This window comes from Anas platyrhynchos, chromosome 2, assembly GCF_047663525.1.
Source record: "Anas platyrhynchos isolate ZD024472 breed Pekin duck chromosome 2, IASCAAS_PekinDuck_T2T, whole genome shotgun sequence".
Taxonomy (NCBI): Eukaryota; Metazoa; Chordata; class Aves; order Anseriformes; family Anatidae; genus Anas; species Anas platyrhynchos.
Genome location: NC_092588.1, coordinates 75,710,026 through 75,732,597, shown reverse-complemented (window position 1 = coordinate 75,732,597; position 22,572 = coordinate 75,710,026). Strand labels below are relative to the sequence as shown.

General features: G+C 38.3%; 1 protein-coding gene across 11 annotated transcripts in view; it reads left to right on the top strand.

Moving 5' to 3' along the window:
- Positions 1 to 22,161, top strand: part of CTNND2 (catenin delta 2) — a 644,010-nt gene extending 621,849 nt beyond the window's left edge. For 8 of the 11 annotated variants that reach the window (XM_072034965.1, XM_072034964.1, XM_072034970.1 and 5 more), the window contains 4 exons: positions 6,388 to 6,514; positions 10,692 to 10,823; positions 18,033 to 18,106; positions 20,962 to 22,161. In XM_072034965.1, coding sequence (XP_071891066.1) covers positions 6,388 to 6,514; positions 10,692 to 10,823; positions 18,033 to 18,106; positions 20,962 to 21,222 — 594 coding nt within the window. In that variant the 3' untranslated portion in view covers positions 21,223 to 22,161. Of the gene's footprint in view, positions 1 to 6,387; positions 6,515 to 10,691; positions 10,824 to 11,652; positions 12,892 to 18,032; positions 18,107 to 20,961 lie in introns of those variants that run through there. The other 3 variants (XR_011807716.1, XR_011807715.1, XM_072034969.1) reach the window with 2 other exon arrangements.
- Positions 22,162 to 22,572: the final 411 nt, after the last annotated feature.

The window sequence follows — 22,572 nt, the reverse complement described above, 5'->3', positions numbered from 1 at the left end:
TCTAGAATTAGTTGGTTGGTTGGTTGGTTTGTTTCGGGAGTGTTTTCAGCTTCATGGAGGTTTTTAATTCTGTTGAAATCCCTCTTTCAAAGTAAACACACTTCGAGTACAAAGGCAGGGGCCTTTGTAGAGAACAGCCATCTCTCCTGTCCTTCAGCCACTGACATTTCCTTGCCAGCCACTTCACTGGCATACACAGTGCAGTCCTGCTAGGGAGCTGAAAATTCATGTGTGTTCGCAGTGGTGGTGTGGGTCTGCTGGAGCGGTGCCAGTGGGAAGAGAGAAGCCAGACTCGCTGTCTCAGTAGCAATACTGATGGAGCAGCCTCCTGAGGAGCCCTGGGGAATGTATTTGTTCTTCTTTCTGCCCCCTCTATTGAACAAAACTATGTGATCCCAGGTTGTAAAGCCTAATGATAAATTTGATGGTTGCTAAACATTTAACCTTATGTCAAAAATCCCGTTCAGGAGCTTAGTTAGATACATGTGTGGATCACCCCAGCCTTGTTATCATTTCCCATTTCTCACCGCAGTCAAGTGACACACATAACTTTCATGTGTCGAGGTACATAGATAATTTGATACAGTTCTGATTTCTGTTACGTCTTAGTGTCGTGACAACACATTCCGGTGTAGAATTGCCCAAACCTGTGTAAGCCTGATGCGCCTTGACTTAGTTCACATCAGATTTATCTTTTACTGTAGACAGTGTCATGCTGGAGCACACCAGTCAGAAAGTTTCATGTAACCTGACAGCATGGCCTGAGCTCATGAAAAAGGCAACACCAGCAGCTCTTGCAGCAATTTCTGGATGAGTTTCAAAGCAAATTCATCCAATGTTATGTACTTTCTTACGGACACCTTGCCTTATATTGCGCTATAGTCCACTTGTGGTGGGTCTAGTTACTGTTTCCTGCAAGTGGTTGCCTATTAAAATTTTACATTTCTACAGCAATATTACTGCAAGCAATTATTATTACAATTAATATACTGGAACCAGTAAAATGCTGGCTTACAGGTAGGAAGGAGGACAAAACAGGTCTGGTCCTGTATGCTCTAAGTCATTGGGCTGTTAAATCAAACATGAGCAGGATCAGGCCTGAGGCAAGAAGTAGCATGGTGGGGAGTTGGCAAACTGAAAAGGGGGAGGGACACATCTTCTGTAGTTTCTCAGAGTTTGGCTGTTTCATTATCAGAGTTGTTGCATCATGTTTGTTTCTTTTCCCTAGTGAGATTTTTCTGCTTTTGAGGACCTGCCAAGGATGTTAGGACCTCGGTGGTTAGGAGTCACTCAGGGCAGAAAATGCTCTTCAGAATGGAAGGGTATTTCTCTGTTTGCAGCCATAGTAGTTTTTCTATACCACTGGTTACTTTCAAGTCAGTGTCATCATACCAGCTGATCAGCATAATCCACCGGAGGGTAGGGTTTCTTTTATTTTTCCTGCATGGCAGTTTGCATCTGAGCTGATGTGGGATTTCTTTCTGAGCAGATGCCACGAGGTCATCCAGGCTGGCCATATCTGTCCCCAGCCACACCATTTTTTGTCCCTTAGCCACACCGTTTTGTCTTACCCCCTCTCACCTCCTGGGTCTGTGAATTCTTCAGGCAGGAGCTCTTTCCCTGTTGTGTCACCGTGGTGTCACTTCCAATCAGGGTTTAATTTCATTCAGTCCTCTTGGTGTTACTGTACTACAAATGAGAGAAATAGCGTGTATGGTATCACCCACCTCAGGAGGTCACCACCTGAAGTCAAGGACTCTGCTACCACAGAGCTATGGAAATTTGAACACATTTGGAAATTGTGTTCACACAAAAAGTTTGAGCACAATATGGAAATTTCAAACAGAATAGAAAACTACTCTCTCTTTTCTCTTACATTTTAAACATGAAAAAGAATAATGGAGAAAACCCAAATTATCTTTTCATAAGATAAAATACCTAGGTAATAATAGGTATTTGGCACAGTAATCTTAGTCACCCTGACTAAATAATTATTTCATATGGGCCTGAAGAAAATTATTTTCAGAATGACTCTGAGTTGAGCAGGGAGACCAAGGACCTGTTGACTCCTTAAGCCCAGTAAGAGGTGTTCAGTGAGACTACAATATCACACTTGTTTTCTGCAGTGATCCAACCTCCACCCCAATTCCTACATTATAATCCCTACAGCTTTCTAAGGAGCATGTGATCAGAAACACATCATTGCAGATTGAGCTTTAACACATACCCTTTAACATCTGACTTAACGGAGTGCAATTGAGGGAAAATGCATAAATTCATTATAGCCAAAATATAGAGAAAAGCCCAACAGAAGATATTTTGGAAGAGATGATAGGAACACGGGATGATATTTCTGTGCTCTGGTTGTTCTGTGCCTTCCTGTAGTGTGCAGTTGCTACCTATTAATTAATTGCTGCCAGTTAACAAATGCCATCCATTCTGTAACAGAGCTACATTGAATTTCTTTTCAATCTGTCAGGTCCTTTTGTCTCCCTCTTCCTCTCCTAGATCATGTTTGTGGCTGGTAAATTGGCTTCTGAAATGCAGTCTCACACACTTGGCTGTTGAGTTAGCTTTTGTCTCTGCAGGACACTTATATACTGTACCTTTAAGTACCCAAATCAATTTAATTAAATTTCATTACAGGCACTAGAGCTGAAACAAACTAATGAAAGCAGCCATCACGTCAGGTGGTATTTATCTCGGCATTAAATTGAAAATACTCCCTTTAGGCTCTTAAAAATTAGTTTCAATATTTAACACTAATAGCTTTTGGAATTGTTGATGGGGATAGTTTTAATGAATTTGTTACAAACTGTTTACCTTTCCAAGGAAAGGAACTTTTTTCTTCGAACAGAGGAGAGCTTAAGACAGATCACTTAAAATTATTAAAGTTTTGGAATACTGTGGCATCTGTGAGCTGGCCATAATGCTTCTGAGAAACACCACGAAGTTGTTCATACAGTGACAGTAATATAGATTGTTTCGTCAAAAGCAATGCCAAGTCGCAGCACTATTCATGTTAGAGTTCACTCTTGGCCCAACTTGTTGAGCTGGTAATGCTTGCAAACTTGAAAGTTATATAGCACATTTTATTTGAAGACTTTACAACAGGCATTACCCTCAGCAAAGAGAAAAGTTAAGATTTGCAGGGAGAAGAGGGGCAAACAGTCTGCCACAGAGAAGAATGCCATTGCCAGCATCCCAGCTGCAGCTGGATTTCATTCCCTAATGGGTGAGGTACCTTGCAATGCTCTTGGTGAGGAAGCAATGCTGACAAAGTATCTGTTAATACTCCATGGAACAGAACTGGTGCCACACACAGTTTCTCTGCAGTCTGTAGGACCATGCACGTTACAGGGATTTCATCCACTTCCCATCAGAATAGTGGGTCTAGATATTAATGTGAACAATACAGAGAGAGGAGGGAGTAGGGAATGGGAGGAAATTTAGACTTAGGGGAAGGTTTGGGTCACTTTTTTTCTGATTTAAAATGAAAAGAAACTATTTAAGCTACTCACATGCTAAGTTCACACTGTAAGTTTGTAGAAGTTTATGTCAATTCATGGAGCACAATCATGCCTCCTACATTCATTTTCTAACTGTAGTTGTCACAGCTTGTACAATTCCAGTTTCTAATGTGGACAGGATCTAGAAAATCCAAACTTGCACTCTGGCTTTAATAATTCATAGTGTTACTAAGCATTCATCTTTTAATGGATAACTTGAAAAAAGATTTATCTGGAAAAGATGGAAGATGGTAACAAGGGCTTTGTACACCTCCTTTCACCAGGGGCTGACCTTTCTGTAAAGAGTTTTTCCTGAATTTCTTGATAGTTCCCTTTGCAAACAATCCCAGAGTCTCACTGAGGCTGAGATACTGGAACAGGTACAAAGTCTCCAGCACGCTCCACAGGCTCAGTCCCTTGATCGTCTCGATCAAAGGATGCATCAGGGAGTGCTATGCCTCTGCTGTGACCCACAAGTCAGGGAGTTATTTGTGGGAAACAAAAGTGCAAAAGGACAGTGTGCGTGGCCATGCATGCATCCAGATACATGGAGCTGGAAGCATTTCAGAGTTGCACTGCCTCAGCATGGCAGGTATCTCCTTCTCTTGCAGGTAGATGGGAATAAATAGCCTTTTCCTTCTTCTTTTATCAGATCTAGAGTCTGGTCCTCTTGGTATTTTCAGCAAAGGAGTCTGCTTAAAAGAAATAAACGGTTAGCAAAATGTAACACAGTGAATTATAGAGGTCACCATTCTTAAAAGAACTTCAGACCCTGGAGAATGAGAAAGAGGGGAACCATTTTTCCTCAGCAGGATAAAGGCACAGGCTTCTTACGTTTGTGGCTTCATTTTTATAGTAGAAAAAATACCATGGAAGTTAAATAACACAAAAGTATTTTACTTACAGTTTTAATGGTTGGATAAGATGATTAGATGTAAGATGTTAATTATAAGCTATCAGTTCTTTTTAAAAACCTATCTGCAAGTATTGAGAGGTTTCTAATAATTTCCAATTTGATTCAGCATTAAGTAGTCAGGGGGTTACAGATGTTTTGTTAGCGCTCTTGTCCTCCCTCCACATTGGAGGACAATGCTCGTGTAAAAGTGGCTTGTTGGAAATGAAAGATTAGAAATAGAAATTTTTGGTTTAAGCAGTATTAAAGATTAGCTGTTTCTTTTTCAAGAATTCTTACTATCTTATATTGATTAACCAGTTTTCTTCCTCATAGTTTCTTACATGACTGTCATGAAATACAAGATGCAGTTCATTAACATGACTGACCCCCGTGGACATATGCTCAGTACCTATTTTAGGGAAAATAATGATCCCACTAGAAGAGCCATGGCCCATATCTCTCTCCTCCATTTTTTTCTGTTAAACTCATGACTGAGATATACCCGTGTTTACACAAATGCATTATGTAAGGAGTACAGACGGTCAGAATCTGTAGCTAGGTGTCGAGTCTGTCTCTCCTAATATACTTACAACATTTCCCTCTGCACCAAATGTAAGTGCCTTCTTTCTTCCTGCTGTTTTCAAAAGAGAAGCCTGTTACACTCTTGCTGAGTTCCATTTCATAGAAGTTTAGTGGAAAGGAAGCATTGAAGCCATCCCCTACTGCAGCTCAGAGAGCCTGGTGCCTGTGGAGGGCACAAAGCTGGAGAGATGGCTTGTGCCAAGGCAGAGGTGGGAGAGGGTGGGCATCACAGCTGGGTGTCAGGAGCAGCCTATGGTGGAAATATCCTTTTCTGCCCCAAAGCAGAGTTGTTTTTCTGTAAGCAAGAGTGAAATTCCAGCTTTTTTTTTGTTGTTGTTGTTGGCAATATTATATAAGTTTTTGTTTTTTATCCAGCACGGTATTTCACTGCAACTTTTTGTTTAGTGCCATGCCAGGTGCTTGCCTCAATTTCCACTGAGCACAACAGAAAGCAGGCATTTTTAGACTATATCTTGAGTGTTAGACTGGGCAAACTCAATTTGTTTTACAGAGTTAGATTTAGCATTAAACAGTGATAAAGGCAGTTAAAATCTGTAAATACTTTAAGACATCTGGAATATTGTGGTTTCTAAGGGCACTAACTAAAGTCAATTTATGTTCTCACAATACTTTTAAGCTATTTTTAGTTTCCATTTTAAAATGTAAAGTTCATAATTTTGGGGTATGACGTTGTATACAAGAACAAAATGTGCAACTCCCTTTTTATTTCGAAACTGGCAGTTTCTAACATTTTTATTACTTTGTTTCTTTTCTTAAAATGCATCACTATTACCACAGTCTTGAATACAAGACATACAATTTCTTTCTGTGCATCTTGGAGAAAAATGCAATGAGGAAAATGAATAGATTCTTTTTCACTCAGTTTGAACAAATAGGCACTTAATGTACTTTACTAGACTGTAGATACCCAAATAGTTACATTAATTTTGATAATCCTGCAGCTTCACCATCTACTTCCTCCATTTCCTAATAAGACAGAAATGATTTAAAGCAAAACCTTGTGAAAACAGGCAGTTTCATGACTTGGAATATTTTCAGATCATTTAGAATGTGAAACTAGAGGCAAGGAAAAAGACAGAACTATTAAACAAATAACTTAAAACATTGTTCAGTGTTTTCATAATATGAATCTTTCCAAAATATGTTACTTTACAGAACTTTCTGCATTTTGATTGTTCTGGTGTTTCAGTACAGTCAGCAAATCAAATCCTGCACCAGTAAGAGTATTTGCCACCCAGTGGCTGGAAAAAAAAGATAGTAGTCTACTTGTATATAAGTAGTTTAAAAAAAAAAAAAAAAGTAGAGGAAAATACTCTCTACTTAATGCCAAGAACTGTATGGCGAATTTGCTGACTGCTGTCACAATGTTTGATGTTGCAGGACGGATGGTCACAGTATCACTTTGTAGCCTCATCTTCAACAATAGAAAGGGATCGGCAAAGACCATACTCTTCATCACGCACGCCCTCCATCTCTCCCGTGCGCATGTCTCCTAACAACCGCTCAGGTAAGTGCAGGCTTCCAGGGCTGAAGTAAAGACAGAAATAATCCATCACTGTCATTTTTCTCTGTTAAGCAATGTCACTGGCATGCAGATCTGTTAAGAATGATGAAAGCCTACAAAATGCATTATTTACTCTTACCTGAACTATCTATTCAAGGTGGGAATTATCTTTACTTTTTTCTTGCATGACAATGTGCCAACTTCTACAGCAGAAAGAATATTACTTAACTTTTTCTTATGAATTACTATGCAGTGTTTTCCTGATTGAGATTAATCTCAGGTTGATTATTGGTAGCATGAGGAAACTCTGCTACTCTATTTGCTAGTCATGACAACTGTTAAGCTGTTTATGACTGCTCTGTACACTTGGCAGAAGTTGAAAGATCCACATGATTTATGTCAGCTTTTATTCTGATTATATGTGAATGTGTGTATGTGTATATAAGTGTACATACATGTGCATATGCAAGCTTAATAAAAGGTTGACTACAGGTCTTCATGTAATATTGATGACATATTTAGACCAGCTATCATTAATTCTGTACAATCCCTGCAATGAATTAGTGTAAGTATGGCAACTTACACCTCCGTGTTAATTTACTTTTCTGTTCAGAAATCCGAGCATTTTTTCATCATCTTATTCTAATGTAAAACATATCTTGGTTAGATAAAATCATTTGCAGTGAAATTCCTTTAAGGTAAACAGAGTAAAACAATTTTACTACTTGCTCAATCAAATGCTGCCATTCCATAGGTATACTAAGAATTTAGAATTAAAATAGGCCAAACCGATTATTGCCATCAGCATCATGCAGTAGATGGATTTTTAAGAAAATAGTTTTAAGTATCTATTAGTGGTGTCTTAGTCCTGCAGAGCAACCACTGAGGAAATTTGAAGCATCCAGAAGTACAGCCCAGTGAGAGCTGCTATTGACTGTCATTACACAAGTTGGTCTGCAAGGAATTCCTTTTTTTTTTTTCTTTGCCTTTTTTGTTCAAAATCTCATTTTGACAAGTGCAAAGCACATGATATGTCTGGCCCTGAGACCTTAGTTCTATCTCTGCCCAGGACTATCTCCTCACTTCTGATGCTTATAGAACACACTTCAAAAAATATTTCTTATGAATCTTACTGCTCTGAGGAGTCATCTGAAGGCTAGCAAAGGACAAACATAGTGGCTGTTTCTGAAGGAAGAGGAGCCCATGTGATTACAGAGCAGTCAGCTCAAATTCATTTTCTAGAAAACTGTTGGAGAAAGTAATCACAATCTGAACACCTCAGAGATTATGGGAACATAAATGCTGCTTGGGAGTATCTACTTCTACGTTGTAGTACAAGTTACTGTCTGTCTGGTAGTACCCATATCAAATCCAAGCATTGATTCAATAGGATTTCTTCTTATAATTCCACCTGAATTTCTTCCACAGCGTAATCACAAGGCTTTGTGGAAAGGAATAGCCAGTAAATGAGATCTACAGTAATCGGTGAAACTACTTCACGTGTGATTTTTATAGGCAAGTTTGCAAACAGTCCAGAAAACATGCCAACACAAAACAGACTGAAAACCATTCTTAAAGAATAGGTGTGATGCTTTGCTAAATGGAAGCATGCTTTCCTTGGAGGTTTGTCTTGAGTCCAGGACTCTACAATGTTTTTAGTAATGACCCTGGTAATACACAAAGGGTGCCAGTTAACTTGGCAGGTGACATAAACCTGGGAAAGGGTCACCTACCCTGGAGGGCATCGTTAGAATTCAGAGTTGTCCTGAGATATTGGAGATACTGCCCAAAGGGAAACAAAGATCCGATCATTTACAAATAAGTTCTAAGGGGAATATCTAGCTAGAGGAAAGTGCATTAGAAATGATTTAGGGGGTTTTGTCAGTTGCAAACATAAATCAGGAAATAGAGAAATTGGGATATGAGGACACACTGAATGGGCTGTAACTGTTTAACTCAAAGAACAGAGACAAGATGAGGGCAGCGAGAAGAGGTACACACCAAGTCTTCAAACGCGTAACAGGCAGCTGCGAAGAGGCATGGTGTGAACTTTCTCTACTTTCATAGCAGACAAATTAAAAGAATGAGCAGCAAGGAGTCAGGTTAGCTAGACATCGAACATTTTCTAATGGTAGGAAAACAAAACGCTGTAATAAACTGCTTGGAGCAGTTATGTGGTCTCTGTCATCAGAGATCTATAGTTGTAGACAAAAGTCTGTCAAGAATTATTTTGGTATAGTGCATCCTACCTTGGGGTAAATGTTTGAAGTAAATGAACCCATAATGTCCCCTCCATCTCGAGGACTTGGTGATACAGTACTTGTAAGTAGTGTAGAAAGCTCTGTCTATTTTGTGTACTTTAAGAATAAGAGGAGAAAGTCTTGATATTACTTCTCAATATGTCGACTACTGGATTTATCTCTGCTTCCAATAAAAACTCTGGAGGAAGGCAATTCTGGATTTTAACACTTGCCAAAAGGCAATTGTTCTAACATGAGAGGAAAGGTATCATTTCTACAGGGAACAGAGAGAGATGGTTTTGTTCTTATCAGTCAAAACATTGGAATACTTCAAGTCAAAACATTGGAATACTTCAAAGTGCTACCAGAGTACGTGAACCAAAATGTATCCAAGTGTTAGTTACCTTTTCAAGGTATGCATTCTGTTTTGTCCCCTGTGAGAGTCAAGTCTCCATTAGATGATATGGTAACTTAATGTCACGTTTCTTCATATCTTCATGTTTGCTGCCTTTATCATCTTTAGAATTACATCAGTATTGACAAGCAACTTAAAAGCAATCCCCAGTTTTAATACCTCCATAATAAAAGCCATCTGTCCCATATTTGCTCTGTAAATTCAGAGGCTAGGGCCAGCAGAACCAATTTGAACAGAATTCAGCATCACTGTGCAAGGAAGGCTTCCCCGCTCCTTAAGTAAAAATTATAACATGGTTTAGAGATGCTGGAAGACATTTCTTACTTACTTATTTATTTATTTTTAAATGACATTGCTATTGCTTTGGAGACTATTTTAACATATATTGAATGTCCTGGTGGCAGCTGGGGAAGGTGTGGAAATATGCACCAGCAGTTTATCTATTTTTCTACCACTATGCCTTTACTAGGCTCTGGGATGCTCACCTTGTACTCCCTCCCCTCCCATTCCTTCCACAACAGGGAAACTGCATGGTATCTCCCAACACTTAAATCAATGAAGTAAGTTCACTTGCAATCCATTATTTTTGTCCCGGCTTTTTTCCCCTTTTCCTGTCTAAGCATCACAAGCTGTGAGTCTTTGTGATCAGCACCACCCTCACATTCTCCAGTGCATTAAAATCACATCCAACCCTGTTTCTCCTCCTAGTCACCTGGCACTTCCCTGCTTTTAGCTGTAGCAAGAGTTTCAGTTAGCCTCTTTCTTACCGACTGAGAGTCAGTCTCTTTCTTATTCACTCAGAGTCAATTGTGGAACAATCATATGAGCCAATTTTTTCCATAACATTCGCCCCCAACCTCATTCTTTCAGCAGTCTCAGCTTCTAAACACTTGCAGTTTCCCAGCACATGATGAAAGAAATATTGCTTTAATGTCAACCGTTCCTACATAGATAGTGACAGAGAAATTATTAGACTTACCTTTAAGTGTTAGGGATTCTTTCCTACATGTTTTCTATGAAAAAATATCTTTCTTTTCTTCCCATTCCCCTTAGAACTATTTCATGGGCTTGTTTATCTTCAACAGAGAAGGGAGGAATCCATTTTATAAGGGCTGTTCTCCTTTTATATTTTTTTCTACGTAGTTGAAAGTTAATTAAGTGACCATTTTGAGAAGAAAAGCAGAAGTACATATACCAGAAAGTTTTGACACATTAGAGTCTGAAAAGCTAAAAGGGAAAAAAATTATTATTATTGTATTTTTTCTTAATGATCACCTTAGATGATGGGTGTAAGTAAAAAAAAAAAAAGGTGAAAATGATATTTGGAGTTAATAATCATATTAAAACATTTGTACTGTATTTGAAATAACAGCATGTTTTCTTTTCTTTCATAACATGGAGGTGTTTCTTCAAACAGCTTGACATTAATCTGCTAGCAAATACATAATAAAATGTTTACTTTAGAGTTAAACAGTACATTCAGCGATATGTGGTGAGAAAAAATAAATCCATTTTTATGATCTAGCAAGTGCCCCAGCCTCACCCCGGGAAATGATCAGCCTAAAAGAAAGGAAAACAGACTATGAATCAACTGGAACAAACGCCACTTACCATGGAAATAAGGGAGAACACACTTCTAGGAAAGACACCATGACAGGTGAGATTATACTTACATAGCATATGTAAAAATCAGCTGTGATAGATGGCTGATTTCATAGGGTTGTCTGAGTTTATTGTAATGTAGAACAGAGTTAACCTGCTTTGGCTGATTCCAAAGTTTTAGCAACCTTGAGAAATACAACTGAAGAAGTATTTTATCTTAATGATACAGTGCTTTGCAAAAATGACTTGTGAAGACCATGATTTTTTATAACAGAAAAGGCTTTAAAAACACTTGTACACTTCTTTTTAATTTTGTTTTCTTTTCAGAAGGAAGTGGGTAAATCCACCTTATATTAATTAGTGCTGTTTTTGTAAGCATGACAATGGTTTAGCACTTGTGGTGATCCCTAATGTCTGTCTTTTGCTGGGATTGGCTTTCTGGGACCAGTTAGATGTTTTTACATGTCACCTATTCCTAGGAGATTCAGCAGCAGTTTGTAAAGTCTGTCCCTGTTTCTTTCCTAGCTAGAGTGATTTAAATGCACAAAATGTTCGTGGTGTGTGTTACGGCATCTATTGCAGGTTTTAGTGAAGGCCTCTCTCTCCTAGTGAGCTCATTAACTTGTTAGCATTTCAGTAATTACAAAATGTTGACTCTTGTCTAGTACAGTATCTCTTCTTTAATTCTCTGCAAAATAAGTGTTGCTCTCCATCACTGTTGCACAGACTTACATAACCTTTGTTGAGCATTTTGTTATATTTACACAGCGATGAGCATCATGGTGTCTTCTCCACCAAATGTTACCTTGGTGCAAGTAAAAAATTGCAGCGAGGAGTCATTCTGCACTTTCTGCCTGTTACCTTTTCCCCCTCCCCCTGCGTAGGTTTTGCTCAGAGAATGCCAGAATGGGTGGTCCTAAGCTCACAGGGACACAAGTACTGTGCTGATTATGTGTCAAGCCCTCCATGCTACAGTGTCTGCTTTCAAGACATGCTATGACTCATACAGCTTCTTCTTTGCTACACACCGTTGTGTAATCAAAATCTAAAGGCCAGCCTTTGAACTTGTGTCAAAATGCAAAACAGAACATTAATTAGCAAGAAAGTAAAAGTCAGAGGAAGAGAAATGACAGTCAAGAACATACGGAAACCACAGAAAAGATGAGTGTCTTGAATCGCCTCTGCAGGATACTACATGGAATTGCAGGAAGTTCTGTCAAGGTACTGTATTTAATGTATCTATAACATTTTGTGAGTTTCGTAGTTACTACACAAAACACTACTATAAACACTTCAGTGGTCATTACTTGTGTAATTGTGAGGACAAGACTTAATATTTTTTTCACTGCTTTTTCAGGGATCCAGGTAGAGGGTAGAGGGAATCTAAGGAGTAAGAACAGCAGCTGAAAAGGCAGAAACATTAGTATTTCATTTTAGCTCTGTCTGCAAATTAGATAACCAGATTATATTAGAATGTTTTCAAGAAAGGGTTTTCGCATGGAAATTCTGTGCTTCCTTGCAGATAGTAACTTATTCTTTCATGTCTCTTCCTACTTCAAAACATTATTGATTTCTTTTTCCCCAACCCTTTTCATTTTGTCCTTTACTGTAGTGCTTATGTTCTCCTTTATTTCCTTTCTCTTCCTATATAATTTTAGGAGCCTGAGGTCTGTACTTCCCCAGCAACCTTTGCTCTACTTTGATTTTTGCATCCTGTTTTCCTTTAATATGTGTTTGTATTTTATCTGTTCTTATTGATATTTTGGGTTGGCTCTTAATAAGAAAACTCAAGGCTCTCAGCATCATGCTTGACTATCCATTATTTTTCAGTTACTGAGCTCAGTGAGGAGTATCAAAAACAAATTGAAAAGTTCTATAATATTTCAAAATCTTGTATAGACATTGTATGAATGGATATGGAATTAACAAATCACTTGCTCTCTCTTTCAGATAGATCACCAAATCGCTGTTTGTTTGGTCTGAGCTCAAATTAAGCACTATTTTAAGAACAGAAGAAAATGACAGAAGGAGACCTGCTTTTCAACATTGGACATGAAATTTGTATAATGTATCTGTAGTTAATTAAACAATAAATATTTCATTAAAGAACAATATAAAATACAGTATTTGTGGTTTTAATTGTGAGGCATTTTGGCTTTACTTCTCCGGTCTAATGCAAGTTCATGTAGCAAGTTTATTCTAATGCCTGTATTTCATTTTGTGCATCAAATAATGCATTGCAGCTCATACATCCACAGAGCCTACGGGACTTAGATAAATGTTTTTTCAAGTTCCACCTGGCGTATACATATTTTGAGCTGCTCCTGTGTTTTGTGCCAAGCTGATGTATTACACAAAGCTTTCCTTGACTTATGGATTTACAGAGAGTGTAGAGCTACAGATGTAGTCCCAATTTATCCACACCTGTCTCCATGCTCTTCTCCAAAGCTCTTCTCAGTTTATAGTTCAAAAATTTTATGACCTCTTGGCTGGGACTGAAATGAAGGTTTTTTGATGGATTTTTGAAGTAGAAATGTTGGCTTCTTGCCATTGTGGAGAGTTGTCAGGAAACCTCTGGGAAAAAATGGAGAATCTATGAAGTAAACAGTTTGGCTGAAAATGATAACTTATATTGATTTCACAAGGACAGCTAAAAAATAGAGGAACAATATCAAAGTTCTCATTGCCCTCTTCACTTTGCAGGTTTATGATGCCTTGTATATTTACAATCCATCTTCTCTTTTCTGTAGAAAATAATAACCAATAATAAAATTTTATCACCTAAAGTATATTTTTAAGACAAAAACTATTATAGTCCTTTAAAAAAAACACAGGAACTGTAAATGAATGTGATAACGTTATTTATGCCTTGGTGCTCTCCTTTAGAACAAAGAAGATAAGCTTACTGTATACTATCATGGGACTCTACTGCAAAGTTTCTTTCACTTTATTAATTCCCTTACTGAACTAATATGTGCATCACAGTCTGCCTCCTGTATCTTCACTTCCACCAGCAGAAACTCCTGATTAGTTTATTCTTTTGCTTATCTGTAATCTATCATCTGTACTTTTCTCATTTCAGCTTACTTATAAGTCCCTGCACTGTCTAAACACAAACAGCCACAGTCTGTTATAGTAGATAGAGATGCTTGGGTTACTTGAACTTATTACTACTTTAAGAAACCACAGCATGCTGTAATCTTTTGTCGTGCCCTTTCACCACACGAGAAGGTGGTGGTGGTAATGACAGGCAATGATCTCTGTTAGATGATATTTGTGAGGCACAGAAGCATTTGCCTTTACTGTCTTGAAATAAATTTTAGAAAATGGGGTCCTGATGATGGCAGTAAAAAAAAGCAGGCTATGCAATACTGGCAGAGGATAACTAGCTGCCCAATTGATCTTTCCTTTCTTACTATCAGTCTGTGTTTGTGAGTGTAAAAGGTTAGTACCTTATTATTTGAAAGTGTCTGTAAATCTGTTCTGAATGAATACTTTTAGGAACTGAAAGTTGAATGTTAAACTATGAGCCAAGTGACAGAGATATACAGGGAGGGCTTTGGTCAATGATAACTTTGTCACATAAACCATTGGCTGACATAATTTTCAAAGTTGTCATCAGCTGTGAAGACTTCTGTGGGAAGCTATTTTTTTTTTTAAATCAATATCACCTTTAAAACTGAATGAGGAAAATAAAAAAATAAGGCATTTTTCTCTGTTTTTTATACAACACAACCACCGAGTGCTGCAGGTTGATCATAGTACTCACTTTAGAACCATCACAATTTTTTCCAGTAAGATGTACCTCTCAGTACTATCTTGTACTGATGTTTTTATGGCGCTGATGTTTATATGCTACATAAAATACACACGCCCACACTCATCAATTCTGGAATCATTTCATCTGCAGTGAAAATTCTTACATCTCTGTAAGGAAGCATGGCTGCTGGAAAATCTCCATCTCCTGCTCCTTGTACCCCTTTCCCTTCTCCTGCCACATTTTAAAAAATAAGATCATTTCATTAATTCTCTCTGATAATTTTACTGTGATGACACCCATCCATGTAACATCAAGAATCAGTTACTAATCACCCCAATACCTGGCTCATTCTCTCCCTTCTTTCTTTTATATTCGCCCCCTGCTTTTGGACAGCAAGAGTCAGCTGCTCACTGAGGCATGGCAGAGGGGGAATGGAGTTCCCAGGAGTGCTGCCTGCGTGCTCAGAAGCAGCTACTGGAGCGGGGTGGCATGCGTTACTGGCAGCTACATTGCTCGACTTACATTTCCTCCAGAAACAGAATTATCTCAGCCTCGCAGCTAGACAAAGACAAGATTTCTTGTCTGTGAACTCTTGGCATTCATTTCCAAGCATTTAATGTGTCATTGTACTCCTTTTTATCGCATTACAAAAAGAATACCACAGTTTGCTTGCATTTTGAATTTGTGGATTTGTATTCATGTGACTGCAGTGAAATCAGCAGTGCAGACCTTGCAGCTATTTTTATACACAGACTACCCATTTTTTTTCCATCACAGAATCTGTGATCTGTGAGACTGCAAGTCTTCAATCTAGCATGTGACAAATACAACATATTTCACAGTACTGTGTTGGACAGATATGCACCAACTCTGAACTGTTTCTGTTTTTTAATAATCATGGCTGTTAGGGACATAAAGGATCCTTGTGCCCTATTATTTACCTCTAAAAAGATGGAAAGGTTCACGATACTCCGTGAAGTCTTTCTGATTGCCTGTGGGAATACTATCTAAATTAGCATGTGACCAATCTACTGTTTTTCATCAGATTCTCCATAAAACCCTCAGGTGTTGCACCTCTTTTTTTCTTGACAGCAAACAATTATGAATAGTATTGTCCTCTGCAGATCAAATATTTTCAGTCCTGCCTGCCTGAAAACTTGCATGCATGAAACCTAAGTCTTGCTTGAGGTTTATCTGCATGAAACGAAAATGGTTACAAGAAGCCCTTCCCTGTTAATGAGAGTCCAACACACTGAGTATCACTTCCATTTTGTTCAAGCCAGCTTCTTGTAGCACTCCATGGAGCAAGCAAAGAATTCATAAAGCCAGCATAAAAAAAAATTGGTATCACAGAAGGGTCAGGCACTGGCACTACTGAGAGCCACGCAGGCATAAGGAGCACTGTAGACAGTAATGCTGATGCAGGCTTCTCTAATACCAAACACTGTCTTCAGGAGGGTGAGTTTCAAACAGTAGAGCAGAGGATGCAGCTGTAATTCATAAAAAACACCAAAATAACTGTCAAGTCTCACACATCAATCAAGCTTGGTGACAAAATGCAGCCTGAACAGAGAGAACCTCTGTAGATCAACCCTTCAGTGCTAACATCTATGGCAATAAGATAAACAATAAACTACTCAAGCAGGCATCACTTCCATCTGTTACCACCTAATGGCACACATGCAAAATTGAGAGTACCTCCCATCATGTTGTCTGTTACCAGAGCTCATTTATTTCCCACTTTCACAGAAAGGATCCCTTTGCACTACTCAGAGACCTGTGGGGCTCTGCAACATTTCCTACACAGAACTATGATCTGTCTTAGTAACTGCATCCAGCACATGAAGAACCAAGAGGTTTTTTCACCCCTATTAGCTAATGGTCATCAAGTGAAAAAAAAAAAGTGTTGTTTTTCTTCCCCCCAGTTGTTAAATCTCATCACCTGACCATATAAGCCCTGTCTTCATCCCGTTTCAAGACCATAGTGGAGAACTTCAAGAGCACCACCTGAGATCTGTAAAGTGACAACAGGAGACTGTGCATCAAGCTCTGTCAAAAATTGTACCTTCGGCACGATACCTGTGGCAGATGTGAAGATCAGAAGTGGCATTTTGCAGTCGACTTTGACTAACGACCTCTCCACAGAGGGCGTAGTGGCTGGGGGAAGAAGGATGGAGGCAGTTCTGCCTGCTGGGGTCCATGCTAGCAGGTTGCAAAGGGAAGAAGGAGTGGTTACTTCTTCAGTAACGGTGGCTCTTCTTAGTGACGTGACTAGCATGGGTCCCACAGCCAGCTTTCAGCTCTGCTGCTCAGTCCTTGCCCTCAAAGTTTTGAGTTGCGAAGGTACTAAAAGGATCTTTTGGTGCCTCTGGGCTTTTTACCATTGCACAGAGACCTGAGAGAAGTTGAATGGGCAACATGTTTCAGTTCCTGTGGGGACTCTGATTCACAGCTACTTCTAAAATTCTCTTTCAGGCACATGCTCTTATAATGATAGTCATGATTATATCATCAAAACATTGGTTCAAATATCTGGGAAGTTAATAACGCGTATCCAGTAAGAATAGTGTGCAGCAGCCACACATCTTTCCTTCGTATTATTCATATTATTTCAAATAAGAGAAATGCATGCAATGTTTCTGGTTCTACCAGCAGGCTGAGCTTCAGCCAGATACCCAAAGCAAGGTCATCAGTTCATCAGTAAAGGCTAAAGCCCTGAAGGAAAAATCCTTGCTTTTTTTTTTTTTTTTTTTTTTTGGGGGGGGGGGAGGTGGAGCAGGATGGGCAATATATTTTTTACAAAACAGTATGATAATGGTGATGATGATGATGTCATCTTTTCCCTTAGAGTTAGTTCTGATTTTAAACTCTTAGCTCAATTTTGTCCATGTGTTTTAGTACTAGGACATCTGAAAAGAAAGTGACAGCAGTTTATGGATTTGAGACTATCTTGGCCAGATCTCTTTGGTGTAACTGCTTATTACATTTTTGCATAACTCATTTTTTCAGTTGTATTTAATCAGATTTCCCAAGAATGAGTTCACAATATAGCAAAAGCACTGTAGGATAAGATTTGGTATAACATCATTCAACTGACCTGAAAGGAGATAAATATTTCTTAATTTCATTATTTGCAACTGCTACCTGTTTAGCCTATGTGTGATACAAAATCATATGTATAATCTGAAATATATTACTGAATGCTAGCTGTATATGAAATTATTTTGTTGATTTATGTGTGAAGTGCAGAAGACTGGTATGAACATGACATAGTGCCTGTAACCATTAATAAGTGTACACCATGTACACGCATGTACTACAAATCAAAGATTAAGATTATTTAGTGAGAGGGAGAGAAAATGGAAGATTGCAAACATTTTTAAAAATGTTTGTGTATGAGAAACGGGCACTATGTAAGTATTAAACAAAGCCTTAACAACTCATTTTGAGACCAAAGAGGTATGTTTGGTAAAACTGCTTTTCCTTCCTCTTTTCTCTCTCCAGCTCAGAGCACTGGCATCTCAACTTTGTACAGGAATTCTTACGGTGCACCTGCTGAAGATATCAAACATAACCAGGTAAGCGGGGAGACTAAAATGTTACTGTTCTAGATGGCAAGACACCAATGTCACATTTTCAAATGGAAACTACCAAAAATATCACAAGGATAAAAAAATCTAGATTAGAAGAAATGAATCATCTGCTTGACCAACTGCTAGCAATTCCACTGGCTGCAGGCAAATTATATTCTTTATGCTAATGCAAAATTTCAGCCCATGTTTCAAAAATGGGTTTCCAATGGGTTATGACAGCATATGCGCAAAATTAGCTAAGGTATTAAGGCTGGTAACTCTTAATGAAATCAAGACAGCCTTGAGACCTGAATGCCTTTAAAGTTCTGGGTTTGTGATGCATAGTCTAAAAGCCAAACTAACATAATGGGCACTTCTGCTTTGTCAAATACCTTGTGATGTCCCATGCCAGTGAACTTGGCGAAGTCCCTTCACATCTCATTACTTGGGTGTATCCATCATGACGTTCAGCATTACTGCTGGCACTGCACGAGTCAAAGGCTTAGTCGTTCTGGAAGAAACTCAAGTATTGGCTTGGAAAAGGCACCTTCCTCTATCTCTTAGAGAGGCATATGCACTGTATTTATGTGTACCTAAAGCCCTCAGATTTGTCATTTTGCCACTCCACAACTAATGTGTATACATCCAAACCATTCAGTCAGGAACATTGAGCATCTAAAATGCCCTGTCCCTGAAAACCAGAAAGCAAAAAGTATGTCTGGAAAAGTAGGGCATTTGAAAAGCGTAACTGGCAGCATGGGTGCCAAACTAACACAACCTCACAGAAAGAGAAAAAGAGCTGTCATAATATTGACATGTATTTCATTCATATGGCCATATATTTCCAGTACAGTATTTCCTCAGTCCCTAGAAAACATTTTCTGCAGTCATAGGCTTTTGTTTCATTCTTATGCATAATGCTACTTTACACTTAATTACCACAGTTCTTAATGTTTTCACAGCTTCCTTATGCAATGTGCAAAAGTTGCAGCATTTTTCAAATAGAGATATAAGGCCAAAAAACATTTCAGACAAGCATTTTAAATGATTAGTATCAGACAAGTAAAGGAATATTTAGTAGAATTGATAAAAAGTGTTTTCCCTGAAAATTTTTACTAGATTACCTGAAATTTCAGTTTCAATGAATGATATTTCAGTTTCAATCCACAAACTTATAGTGAGGAGAGTTTCTGATATTCTGTGCCCCCATTTTCCCTTTATTGGTTTTGCTCCTAAGACAGGATTTCGTGCGGTGTACCATATCCTTTCTTTGTGTGAGCCACTTTAGTGCATGGAGGTGTTTCTGCTTTTATTGCCTTTAAAGAGATAAAGCCCTTCTAACCAACACAGGACTTAGAGGAAGTAAGGGTATGAGATATTTTAACAGCTGCTGCAATGTAGCTTCAGTCATGAATGAACTAATCTGATTTTTGGAGTGAGAGCCAAAAAAAAGTTGCTTTTCCACCTTTTCCCACTTGCTGTCTCAATGAAATGTCAAGTTTATGATGGACCCATCAGAAATAATGTGTTTAACCAAAAAAAAAAAAAAAAGTACTAACTCAATCCACTATTTTCTACTCAAAAAATCAACCAGCTCTATCTTTTTGGCTTATGAATACATTATTTAGTATAGAATTTTTCTCCTGTGTCCAAAATGAAGCACCTGTGTTTGAACACGTGGAGTGAGATGAAATAGAAATCAAAGTTGTTATGCTTCCTGTTGCCATTCTAATATTGTGCCCAGTGTTGTAAGATCACTTGAGGGACTGTTACAGGCAGTGGACACTGACTGCCTTTTGCATTCTGTGCATAGAGTCCAATACAGACACTTTCAAAGAATATTATAGAATCATGGTATCCAACAGTTTGTGACACAGCAGTGCCACTGTTCCTCTCTTCTTGAAGGAGCTTTACGAGCTTGTGCATAGTCAGCAGGTTCTGCAGAAACTCTTCTAACACTGATGTTGGAGCATCGATATTCCCAGTGGTGGCTCATTGGAAAAGACACCATCTGAAGACTGGAAGTCTGTGTCATTTTGCAGTCACAAAGACACTTAGTAAATGCTTATAAACTTCAGATTTTCATTAAGCCCCAAGTATAAAAGCAGAGTCTCACTAGGGCTGTCTGAAAAAAACTTTATGGCTGACTTAGGTTAGAGGACTGCATGAGATTTTTTTTTCTGTGTATCATAAATACTTCAACCTCAAGGCAACTTGCTGGAACATTGCAACAACACAAGATTGTCAACGTGAAGCGCTGAGGCAGTGGTAAGAAATTGGTTCAACTTAACAGCAGCAGAAGAACACATTTCAGGGCACTTAGTTTGAAATGTTCTCATGTCAGTGCCCCAAAGACTATCACTTGGTTCTTAACAATATGCTGCTACTCAGTCTCACCTGTGGCAAAGGAAGCTGCAGAATGTTTAACATCTTTGAAGTGCGTATCGCTTCCAGTCAGATTCTTCAAGGCATGAAGTTTGCAAAACAAGTTGGCATTGTTTTGGCCAACAATGTTTGCATTGTAGAGCTGTGAAGTAGTCAGAAAGCCATATACACAGATTATACTTACTAAAGTTACTGTGAGCTACACTGCTCAGATCCAGATCTGAATTACATTTGAAATAAAGCAGCAGCATCTGTTAGCAGCAGTAGTATAAAATAATAAATGAAAATGAATGTACTGACAAGGCAGAGCTGTGGAATTAATTGACTACCAAGCACTGCTTTGGGGCAGAGGTTAAGACAATGCACAACTTTCTATTTCCAGCATGACAAACAGAATGAGATTCACTCCTTCTTCCCTCTTGTTGCCTACAACAACATCTTGCATCTAACAAGCTGCGGGCATTGCTATCTTTCAGGTTTCAACACAGCCAGTTCCACAGGAGCCCAGCAGAAAAGATTACGAACCATATCAGCCGTTTCAGAATTCAACCAGAAACTATGATGAGTCCTTCTTTGAGGACCAAGTGCATCATCGCCCACCTGCAAGTGAATACAACATGCACCTGGGACTAAAGTCAACTGGCAACTACGTCGACTTCTATTCAGCTGCTCGTCCCTATAGTGAACTTAACTATGAAACAAGCCACTATCCAGCCTCTCCCGACTCCTGGGTTTGAGACTTGGGCAGATACAAAAGCTCCAGGAACTGTGCATGTGCATGCATACCACAAGACATTTTTTTTCCTGCAAATTTAGTTTGTTAAAGCCTGTTCCATAGGAAGGCCCAGATAACCAGTAAGGAAAAAAAATAAGAGATTTTTTTTAGAAGGCTAAAAGAAATGAAAGCTAAACCTGGGAGTAATTAGAAAGAAATATATATATATATACACATATATATATTTTACATGTGGGACAACTTTACTGTTGGCCTGTAGAGTCTAAAGTTCGGTGCTGTGTGTTGAATGTGGCTGAAGGAAGTAGGGAGAACATGACAGTGGATGTGGGTTAAGAGTTAAGCACAAGTAACTGAGCAGCGTACATACTTTATGGGGAACAGCTTCTCACACTTTGTTTAATATCCTCATTCATTGTGAATCTAGGCTTCAAGTTGCATTTGGGGTTTCCTCTGTACAGCAAGATGTTTCTTGCCTTTTGTTAATGCATTGTTGTAAAGTATTTGATGTACATTACAGATAAAAAAACAAGTGCATTGTGTATATTACACCAATGCCACAGTGTTTCTTCATCTATGGTTCTAAATATTGCTTCAATTTCAAATTTTGAAAGATGTATGAATTTCCAGTTTTTTGTTTTCTTCTCCCCGGTGCGTTTTAACAAAAAAAAAGAAAAAAGAAAAAAAAGAAAAAAAAAAAAGGAATATTTAGCAGTATTGTTCGTTCTGATATGTGAATTTGTTTGTGGCAACTAAAAAAAAGGCATTCAGCAGTTTCTGACAATTAACATTCATCATTCCACACTCCTTGTCAACAAAGTGCTTTTTCACTGCCTAAAATTTTAGATGTAGATATTTGAAATAGATTTTTTTCATTTATACCAGTTTTCTTTATGATGATACAGTGTTAAAAGAAAATAAATTACAATTGATCTGTCATCCATATTTGCTAAGAATGTCTATTTCCAGGAATCTATCATACAAATATACATTCTTACTCGTGTGTGTCCACGTATGCATAGTATTCTGTGTGTGTGTGTGTATGTGTTTGAGCGTGTGCGTTTGTGTGGTGTAAGACCTATTTTCATCCAATGTTTTCCTTGTTCAAATTTCAGTTTTTGTTTGATTTTCTTTTTTTTCTTTTTTCTTTTTTTTTTTTAACAGTGGAAACTCCAGTATGTGCTTTCTCTTACTCACTTTATTAACCATTGATAGTAATTCAAAATTGTTAGGCCACATACTCACAAAGGAAGGGGTTGTAGGATGTTTTTCACTGAGTCCTTCACCCTTAGGTGCCATTTCCTTTAAAATAGCATCTCTTGATCTTTTCTTGGGGAAAGAAATTTCATTACTC